Source organism: Protopterus annectens, chromosome 4.part1 (genome assembly GCF_019279795.1).
Source record: "Protopterus annectens isolate FY-2018-M chromosome 4.part1, PAN1.0, whole genome shotgun sequence".
In the NCBI taxonomy this organism is placed as follows: Eukaryota; Metazoa; Chordata; order Ceratodontiformes; family Protopteridae; genus Protopterus; species Protopterus annectens.
This window is the reverse complement of record NC_056734.1, coordinates 100054304-100065285: the sequence shown is the minus strand read 5'-3', so window position 1 is coordinate 100065285 and position 10982 is coordinate 100054304. Positions and strand designations below refer to the sequence as shown.

Genomic DNA, 10982 nt, shown 5'->3' with positions numbered 1-10982 from the left:
AAAAAGCATTATATACTTCATAAGGAATCTTATTTTGTTCTAATATGCTTTTACCTGAATATAAAGACACTTATTTTGTGATTTATTGTCTGGCATATTTACTGTGTTGGATCTGTATGTTAAAATCTGCTATAGACTGCAGAAAATACCTAACTACTACAGACTGTCATTACTGTACATCCCGTGTGTCCAGGAGCTTTAAGTATATATTGCGAGATTCCAAGAGCTCTGGGCTGTGGTACCACACTTAAAATGTTTCCTCATTAACTTGAGGGTTTTCCGAAAGAAGATTTATACGACATGTGTAGGACTTCATAGATTCATTAAGTAATTCTTCAAAGCAAAAACAAGTTGCATTTGGTATCTTCCATATTGAAACTTGACTTCTTTGTGCAGCACCGTATACTGCTGTACGGCTACAGCCTACAAGCTTAACTTCACTTAGTTTTGTGACATCCGCCTGTGCGATAAGTAACTGTGCAGACATAGCTCTCAACCTCTTAATAGACAAAACCATACATAACTGGGGACAAATGCCCGAAAATATTGACGGTTTTAAAATATTAATCTTACAAATTTAAAAAGTTGATAGAATAACAGGTTTTGCATTAACATGAATCTTCTGCAAGATATTAAGTCTAACACTCAAATTTCTGTCATTATTTTCTTACTTCAGTCCTAAACGATTTGCTAGAGAACCACAACTTTTGGAGAAACAGAACACAATTATGAGGGAAACATCTGGACAGTTGAGAGGTACGAACGTCAAAACTTGACAGTTGAGACTGCAAATCTGAGGTACTGCAGAACCACAGGCACAAAGATTGCTAGTGATTGTGAACTGTAAATCACTATATATATTGTTACTAACGTATATTTTTAAAATATAATCTGGCGATATGCAAAATATCTTTCTTCCAGTCGTACAGAATGTTTTAGATACCTAAAAATGATAGATGTCCCTTATTGCGTGAGACTTGGGATCTAATAACTTCGTGGTTAGCACGTGTAAAAAGGTAATCCATTACTTTGTGCAAGGTGTATGAAACGTATCATTTATGGAATAGTCTCCTAGCCATGCAGTCCTTGCGAACCAAGCCACACCACTTGCTTCATTGAAAACGGATTCCTATGATCACGTGAAGCAGGCATGACAAGAGACGGCTTCGTGACGTATTAGACTCAATGGCGAATAAAAATCTCTGTTTATGTCCCTGTGATTTTAATATTCATATCAAGCAGTAGCCTGTCTGACCAAGTCAGAGAAAAGTGAAAGCGGCAGTGCGCGTGTGTTGTGTATACCTTCGTGAATGATAGGATTCCTGTAGTCACTAGGAAAGGGTCCGTATTTCTGGGTTGTATGTTTATGTTGACATTCTATCCTCATTAAGTAAAAGTGCTTCTAGGTATTGGAGGTGGGCCTTGGGGTGGGGCATTTCAAAGAAGCACTTGGATCGGGTCAAGAGAGGCGCCTACTGAGACCAGGATAAAAACGCAGGGCAAGCAGACGAAAGATATTTACATCATAGCGATATTTTGTCTGATTTCTATACCCCACTCCTGCTGCAGCTTCCTCTTGTCTGCAGGGGTGGAGAAGAATGAGAGAGAATGAGCCAGAGAGAGACACTGGTGCATCTGTTTGCTGGAGGGTAAGTGTCACAGTTGCAAATACATTAATGTGCATTATTTACCTGCATACGTATGATGCATCGGGTTAATGCCTGGCCTCTTTCTTCAGTATTGCACACATTTATATTTTACAGTGTTCTACGATGGACAGCGAAAACGGTCTTTGAGTTTTGGCTTCCATATGGAGGAAAGAAATGTGGAGATTAGATTTTACGCAGTGTTTGTGAATCGGGATGGGGTGCACAACAGCAACCCCCCCCCCCCCCCCCCCCCCCAATGATATAGTTGGAAATTTCCACTCAAAGCCTTAGAGCGGCTGACGTTTGCCGTCGTCATAGCTCTAAACTCGCGCATCATGTGCGCGAGGTTATTGAGTTCGTTGTCTTTCCCCTCCTCCACCCCACCAAATATTGGACCGGATTTTATATGTTAGGAGTCTGCACTGTCTATATGTCATGACTTTTTTACCACTGTGTTGTGGAATTAAAGATTCAGTTTCTGTTACAGTGAAGGTTGTAGTAGTAGAGTTTTGTTCATCGATTCATGTAACGGTTGTACTGTCTAGACCATTTAGACAGTTCTACTAGCAGTGAACTTGAGCATACCGCTCAACTGTACAGATTTTCACAGAATGTCCAGATTTTTGCCAAATAGTTTTGGTGTGTACCTCCTAAAATCTGTTCCTTCCTAGCAAATAGCTGAGGACTGAAGTCGTTACATGATGACAAACATTTGAGTTTACGACTCCACATCCTTCAGAAAATTCATGCTAATGCAAAACCTATTATTCTATCAACTTTCTAAGTTTTGTAAGAGCAATATTTAAAATCTGCCCCCCCCCCCCAATCATTTAGGTTTTGTCCAGATTTTTTTTTTCTCTAAGAGGTTGAGAGGTATGCTTGAGGATCTCAAACATAGCTGATCAACATTAAAACAGTAGTAGAGCAGGATGTTGGTAATATTCATAGAATCAAACTGTCGTGGTGTTTAGTATGTAATTTGAAATTTTAAAGTATGTATGTACACATTGTAGCATTGTGTTTTTTTCTATACGTCTTACATGTCATGAATAACGAGGTGACCCGCTGTTCTGGTTTGGTGACAGGTCTTGAATTCTGAGGTACAGGCCTGTTGTCACGGTTATATCCTCGATGTTGTTTTATAACAACAGTTCGGAACACGCCCATCTCCGTCGTATAACGGGGTCCTGTTTCTGTGTTGTTAATCATATTTAAATATGAAAAGTGCTCCATAAGGGTGTCTTTCACTGTGTAGATAAGGAGAATATGTTAGTTATTACTCATCTGGGTTTTCTGTGCCAGATTGACATTTTTCTTGGGGCCCTTGGAAGTCACATTTGCCAGCAGACTCATCTTAAGCACTTCATAAGTTTATCTCACTTGACATGTTTTATGTAACACACTTGCAGACAAGTGGTTGTTAAGATGGTAGTTATCTGTTCCCACATCTCATGCTACTTGGGACAATACTTGCAACATGTAGTCTTGTATTTCTTCACTAGTTTAACGTTTTGTCTCTGAATTGCACCATAAGACAAATGTATTTCCCCTAGCTGCCTGATCCAGAATAGTTTTTTTTTTTTATTTTTAGCATAACTGACTTACATTGGGGGCGTGTCTTGCTCTGCATACAGTTCTAGCCATACTTCTTATCATTGGAGCATTAAAAATCAAAGCACTGGCTTTTTAAATCGTGTCACTGGATCAGGAGGAGGAGCACTTAATTATTTTTTCACAACAGAATGTCTTCATATAACAGCCCTTCTGTACCTAGTGATAGGAATCTTTATATACGTTTTATTTATTAATAAGGTATGTCCATCAAAACAAGTCTGACTTTGAGGAAGATCAATAAATATAGGGGGTGCAAGCCTAAATGGTAGCAGTTGAGAGTTAAGATTTTGTATGAGTATACAGGCATGACTTGCATTCATCTGCTACAGTGCATTAATGCTGTCTTTTTTTTATTTGGTACCAGCTCTGTTTAGTTATGGTTTCTGTATTCAATAAATAGTAGTGGCAAACTGAGTACCATGATAGCTGAGTCTCCTTGCATGCTTCTTAATGCAAAATACTGTTTCATTGAGCAGCAATCACCTGAGACTCACACTTTGAGTTAAATGATGCAGATCTGCTGTAGCTCCAGTCGGAAATGCCATTAGTGTTGCCAAGTCTCGTGACCAGTCAAGGAAATAATAGAAAAAAAATGTGTGTTTATTTCTTGATGTTTTAGTAGGACCATGTAGTGTTAACTGATGTCATGTATTGATGGTGCAGGGTAATCTGAAACTTGCATGATTTATAGTTAACACAAATTGATTAGTGTTTCATGTCTACTAGAAGTTAGTATCACCTTTTTCCCCTCCAACTTCAATTTTGGAATGTTATTTGTTAAAATCTGAATCATTTTCTATGTACACAGTGCCCTATTGTACTGTGTCACCACTGCACAATGTTGTACTGCAGGTCTGTCATCTGCCTATCTTCTGGCATGTGCCTATGTAACAGACTTTTAGAACTACACATCCATCTGTAAATGTTTTTTGTGATGATGTGAGGTGTGCTGTGCCAGGAGACGTAGGGCAGTGGATGTGCAATATATGCGAACACAGCTACCTGGAATTTTGTCAAGAATTCTATGTCATTTGTATATCAAACTGATTTGTAAAGTTGCTTGTGTTAAAAATGAATCAACAATGTATCCTGCTGGACAGAAAAAGAAATGTAAATGCATTATTGTAACCATTTTAAATGTATGTTTTAACAGAGAATGCCTGAAGAGAAGCGGTTAATCTCAAACTTTAAAAATATTAAGAAATTAAATTACTGGGCCCATGCCATAAAGATGTTATCTCACAGTTTTGAATGAAGCCAAGAAGTGTCTGTAAGTACTATGATAGGCTCATTACCTCCCGTAGGAAGAGTGGGAGTGCTTTATGGTTTTATGACTTGCTGGAGCAGATCTTGGGCTGTGTGTGTGTATTATTGATGGATAGGTGCTAAATCCTAGCAGTTTCTAGCAGTGGGGGGGTGGGTGAATGGGAAGCAGGAGTCAGATGACCAGATGTATGTGATGTCATTCTGGAATCCATCACTAAAATAATGTTTTAATACTTGTTGAGACGGAAGTCTCATGACATTCTGTTTTGAAAACCTGACGCAGAAGGATCATTCATCTTGCCTTGCACTAGTAAGTGGCCAGGGAATAGTAACTCTTTAGATTAGTCAGGAAATATAGTGAGATTGGTTAAGTACTGTTTTTCTGTATCTGTGTGAATCTGTTTATCTACATTGTTTTAATATTTCCTGTGGTTAAAACTCTGTGTTTATTGTAAATAGATATTTATTATTTTCATGTTCTTTTATTATCCATTATTAAATATATTTAAACTTTTCTCTGTGGCTGGGCCTTTAGATAATATTTTAACCTTTGAGAGTAGTCATATCTGTTCAGTGACTCTGTGGCAACTCATGAAAACCTTACTGCATTGGCCAAACTGCCATTCATATTAATATTAATTTACTCTGTATAATTGGGTACCCTTGTAAGAGCCTTAAGAGTACCTGGCTTGGGGGTACCCTTGTAAGAGCCTTAGATTAACTGGCTTGGGAGTGTCTGGTGGCAGTAACTACCTTGGAGGCTGGGCAGACGGGGGCATAGCTAGTAAACCTGTGCCAGCCTTTCCTAGATGTGTGTGTGTGTGTGTGTATGTGTATCACCTACTTGGAGCAGGTACAAGAAACATTGGTTTCACAGAGAGAGTGGTGGAGGACTTGGCTGGGGACTTAACTCTACAGCTCTTCCAGTGGAGAGTCTTACTGGGGACCTGGGGAGAGTGAAACCCAGACCCTGTGCTGTGTGTCTTCCTAGTGTGCTCTTAAGGGAAATTGTGCTTGATGGAGAGATCTGCATCTGGAAATACTGGGTGCATCCATTTTTTCTTCCAAGTGGACATCCCTCTCCAGTGTCAGTGGTGAGGATTCAGGCTCCTTGATTACTGGCCCAGAGTGGGAACTTCACAGTTTTCATAAAGCTTTTGTAATGAGTTCCTGTTTGAACATGAGGAATTATGAGTGTCGAGTATATGTTGGTGGTTCATTGTTATGTTTTATTCAATGTATCCTTGAATTTTGGAAGTTTCTGTGGTCTCTGGGAAAGCATACTCTGATGTTATTCATTGTTTTTGTTTTTAACCATTATTGAACATACACTGCGTTTTTGTTACCATTATTGCACACACTGCTGCTTTTCTTATCTGGCATTTGTATTCAATAGGCCTCAGTGAAGCTTGGCCTCTTGCCCAGTCTTTGAAGGGTGAGTAAATATTTTCCAACATTCTGGCACTTGAAACCACATATTTAACTGTAAGAAGTGTATTTTTCTGGTTACCACTATCCTTTAAGAATACTGAGTTGGAGAACAATTTGCTCTAACATACATGTTGATATGCTTGCTAAAGCATGTGCTGTGCTGTAATCTAGTGTCACCCTTTTAGGTAATATGTCAGACTGTGCTAAAAAGGATAGTGTGGATTTTCCTGTTTTGCTGATATTAACAGCAAACATAGCAAATTTGGGAATTCCTACAAAATCTTTTATAAAGGGTACTGAATTCTTGGAGAAGGGAGTTTTTAAATTGCTTATCCTGTATGCATTTGAAAACATTTTCTTAAAGACGTTCTGGCTTTTGAGTTGCCTTGTTGATGACATATTAAGTTTTAGCCCATGTTGTTGTCCCCACATTCATGCACCTAGCTTCGTTCAAGCGATTGTGGCAGTGAGTTCTGGTTGAGCATAGCATAAAAGAAGATTCACAGTGGCTATAGGGATGGACTGATAACATTTTGTTTTGTTTTGACCTAAGCACATTGATGAATGTTCTCCAACAGGCATTGCTCTTTCTAATTCAGTATGTCACCCATCACATAGTTTACTAGATGACGTTTTCTGTTTTACTCCCCCATCCATCCTTATTTAGATTGGATTATTATTCAGTATGTCACCCATCACATAGTTTACTAGATGACGTTTTCTGTTTTACTCCCCCATCCATCCTTATTTAGATTGGATTATTACTTGTAATATCACTTCTTGTGAATTTGAATCACAATATTTTTATGTAGGTTGCTGCTGACTTGGTATTTATCGCAGTATTCACTGTTATAGTCCTCACTTGAGAAGTCCTGTGTGCAGGTAGCCCAAATGGCCAGCTTAACTTCTAGACCTTTAACCCCCTCAACTTCAGGTCGCAAAGGCATGGGTGTATCGGCTGATTCCACGTGTGCTTATCTCTATGATATTTGCAGCAATCAGAGTCAGTCAGCCTACTTCCTGGAACCAGATAAGCGTCCCCATAGAGGTTGTATATCTACACATGAAACAGCCTGCTTGTATTCATATCAATCTCCACTCCATTCTTCCAGAATCATCTTTGTTTTTTTTTTTTTTAAGAAAATCTTATTCAAAATCCCTTGGCAAATTAAGCTTGTACATTGGGCTTTACAGTGCCAAGGTAACTCGTATGTATGTGGTCATCCATTACTTCACTGTTGCAGTAGCCTAAGCTATATAAGATGTAAACTGCCAAGGAGTAGTCAACAGTCCATATTCTAAGGCTTTAGCTGTCAAAGTTTCAGAACTTTGTTGCTGTGGAAGAGGGCTCTTTTTTGTGGACTTGTCAGCAGGCTGTTCTTTAGAGTTGGGCAGATTGTCAGCAGTTGGGCAGATAAGTACCCTATTGGGGAATACCTTCCATTGTATCAACCTTTGTGATGAGAAGTTTGAATTTTTTGTTAAAATATGTTGCTGGAAGGTGAAGGCGAATGTTTTGGGTGGTTGTCTCTTGAAATTTTACCTCCAACTTTGAAATTTTATTTAGGAGGGAAGAACAGTATTCCATGCTTTGCTAGCTACTTTTCAAGCATTCTTTTTAGTAGAGACATGGACCTGGGCTCTGGCTCTTCATTCATTCCCTCACAGATGTGCAAGAAGTGAAAAGTTAGGAGGTTTCAGTATTGACCTCTGTTTCCCCTTCATCTCAGTTGCCAGTGAGTCACTCTGCTGCAGCCATATTAGGATCCTTGAACCACAAGTCAAGTTTCTTACAGTCGCTGTGGTATTGCCAAACCACTACGGACTGAGGATAAGGCATGTCATCTTAGGGCATGAAGACACACTTGTCTGCATCAGAGGAGGGAGCAGATGATCTCTGCAAAATTTGACTCTGAGGAAAGTTTTTCTTCAGATTCTTCACCTGAAGAGCTGTCTTTTTCTGAAACTATGTCAAAAAGAATCAAAAAGAAATATGATTTGTTACGTATGAATTTTCCTCAACCTGCTGCTGTACCTCCTATTTCGCTAACCTTCATCAGTTTGTCTGATAGTCAGCCAGCCACCTGCCCTCGGGAAGTCTAACACATTATAGCTCGTTAAAGTCCTGTGTGATGTGGAATGTCACACCTCTTGCAGCCCGCACACACCTTTGTAGTCCATGTATTTTCTGGGGAAAACAACACAAATAAATGTAAATAATTATTATGTGAACAATCAAAGCTATTAAAACAGTACCAATTTTTTCCTTAGAGTCTTTATTGCATTGCTAATTGTCATCACTGTGATAGTTTTTACATCCGTGTTGCATATTATTATGCATACAGCTCAAAGTGATATTTTTCTCTAATGTTTCACAAACAACTGATCTTATCTTGGAAACTGTAAAACCTAAATGCATGTTGTCAACTTAAATTTGATAGTTAGACATAAGCTTTCACATGACAGCAGAAAGTTCCTTTCTATGTGCATGATTACTGAGATATTTGCAGAAATGTGAAGAATTGTGTTTACATGTATATTGAACAATATAAATAACTCTGCATATCTCTGGGGTGCAGAACAATATAAATAACTCTGCATATCTCTGGGGTGCAGTTTGGAGTCCAAATATCAATAACCGTTTTCAACATCATCTAAGATTTCATATGATGCCATTCAGTAGTATGCAAGTCACCCCGTTTTAGAAATATATTAAGTACATATAAAAGTATTTCATATTTTCATAATTACTAGTAAATAGCTACCAATATTTCCAGTATAGTGTACTGTAATTGCACTTTGATAATGTACTTTTCATTCTTCCCACCAGGACATTTCACACCATTCCTCTAAATAGCATGTAGGTCTCTTGGTTATGAAAATATGAATAAGGGGACGTTAATCGGTGACCCAAACACTGTCTGGACGCCATAAGGAGCTATGGTGCTCACTGGAAGAATACAAAAAGGCGCTGTAGACTTGAATGAGAAGCAGGATTCTCCAGACCCACACCATGAATACAAAAAGGCGCTGTAGACTTGAATGAGAAGCAGGATTCTCCAGACCCACACCATGGCTTTTCTTCCCCAGAACAAAGTGAGGTTTTACAAGGAAAAGTTTCTGATGTTTTCCTACCAATCCCTGGCATTTGCCAGGAAATGTATCTGGATCCTAGTCTTCATGGCTTCTACAATTCTAATTATTCCTTTGATCAGACTACACATGAGGAGAATTCAGTGGTTCTTCAAATCAGTTTGGACTCCACCACACCCACTCCTATATTAAAAACATAAATATCAAAGGAACAATGGCCCTAATAAATAATACTTTCCAAGACCTCTACTATTAATCACAGAAAACAACACACTGACCGCCTCAAAAAACTCCAGCTTTACTCCATAGCATATCGCCTACGCCGAGGTGATCTCTGCCTAACATATAAAGCTGTGTCAAACCCAGAGTTGTTGGACATGCTACACCTAAAGAAATCCCAATCCCTCCAAGCTACACGCTCTAGGGACCTAAACCTTGGTCACCACAATAAACAGGACACGCTGGAGGGATAGATTCCTGTCCCAGAGACTTCCTATACTCTGGAACAAGATACCCATCTATGGCAAAGTTCTTCATTAGCACTCTTCAAGTAAAATCTTGATGAGTGGATGGGAAATAGGAAATACACCCCGGGGATCACTTCTGTATCTCTGCTGGACAGTGGCACAGGAAAATAACTTTCTTGGGTGGCGTAAGCTATGGTACCTTGCTGGCTAGGCTTATGTAGGTCCTTGGGCCGATAGCCTAGTACCTACCTATGAACCTATAAGTAATGTGCTACATAAGCAAACACAGGGAAGCCAAATTTTACCCCTTTGCAGAATAGTTATGGTAGCTTGTCAGCTAGCAACTCTGCACAAACTGCTCCTCCAAAGTTATTTACATTCCATCGGGGCTGAAGGATATAGCAGACAAGCTGAGCAGGATTTGAGAACCCCCCCCCCCCCCCCGCAAATGGAAGTTGCAGCCAAGGCAGTGAATACCTTTACTCAGCACAAAATTCCCTCCTTGCTGGCAGAGCTCACCACTGTGCCTGCAGTGTCTAAAATGGTTTTATGTCACTGAAAGGTCAACTTGTGTCCTAGGTGCTCTTACACCAAAATACTAAACTGTGGCTGTTGCATACCTTTAAGATAGAAACAACTATGCAAGGTAGAAACAACTATGCAAGGTTTACTCCTCAAAAAGCACCCGGGAGAAAGTTATCATTTTATGCAGCTCTCCTTCCACATATTCCATACCAAATGGTCTTCATATGTTTGTTTAGCAGTCTACTCTCTTTTGTTATTTCCCTTTTAGGTCCAGTGATGCTTCCTCACCAGTACAAATCAAGTTCCATTCTTCACCCATACGTAATCTCTGCTGAAAGCTGATTGTTTCTTCCAGAATTCACCTAAACTCTGTAACGGCAGTTTTAGATAGAATATACTTGCATGCCAATGTAATCCTCCTCCCCTGCTAGTGTCCTCTTAATAGCTACAAATATGTTTTCCCTTTTCTGTCAATGTTAAGCCTGTCTTGCAATTCCCTTTTCCTTTCCAGTGATATTTTGCTGATTGTCCACCCTGGCATGTTTTTTTAATGTTAAATATCACTTTTAGATTTCTGTTCACCTACATTTTTCATCTAAAAGCATATGCTAATGGGGATGTAACATGGTCCATACGATTACATCTCCAGCGACCCAATATCACAGCATTATATTTACTTTCCATCCTTTATTACCTTGTTACAGTGTAAAGGATGAAGTCATTACAACTAAGAGAAAGTTATTTCTTCCTTGATACTAGCATGCACCAGTCACTGTTAAAACTCCCTCTGTCTCATTTAAAATACCTCTGCATACTCTACAGAACTGTTTTATAATGTAACCTACAGTTTATATAATGAAATGTTTTAGTAACTTTACTTATTTTGTCCCTTAGTGTCCTTCAAAACATTAATATTTCTCTTCGGTCTCCTGTTTCA

General features: G+C 39.1%; 1 protein-coding gene across 1 annotated transcript in view; it reads left to right on the top strand.

Annotated features, from left to right (window-relative positions):
• The first annotated feature begins 1228 nt into the window (after positions 1–1228).
• The window catches only part of SLC25A36 (solute carrier family 25 member 36), a 950543-nt gene continuing 940789 nt past the window's right edge, over positions 1229–10982 (top strand). Inside the window, exon 1 of the mRNA XM_044070004.1 lies at positions 1229–1649. Within this exon, the coding sequence (XP_043925939.1) occupies positions 1609–1649 (41 nt within the window). The 5' untranslated portion in view covers positions 1229–1608. The remainder of the gene's footprint in view (positions 1650–10982) is intronic.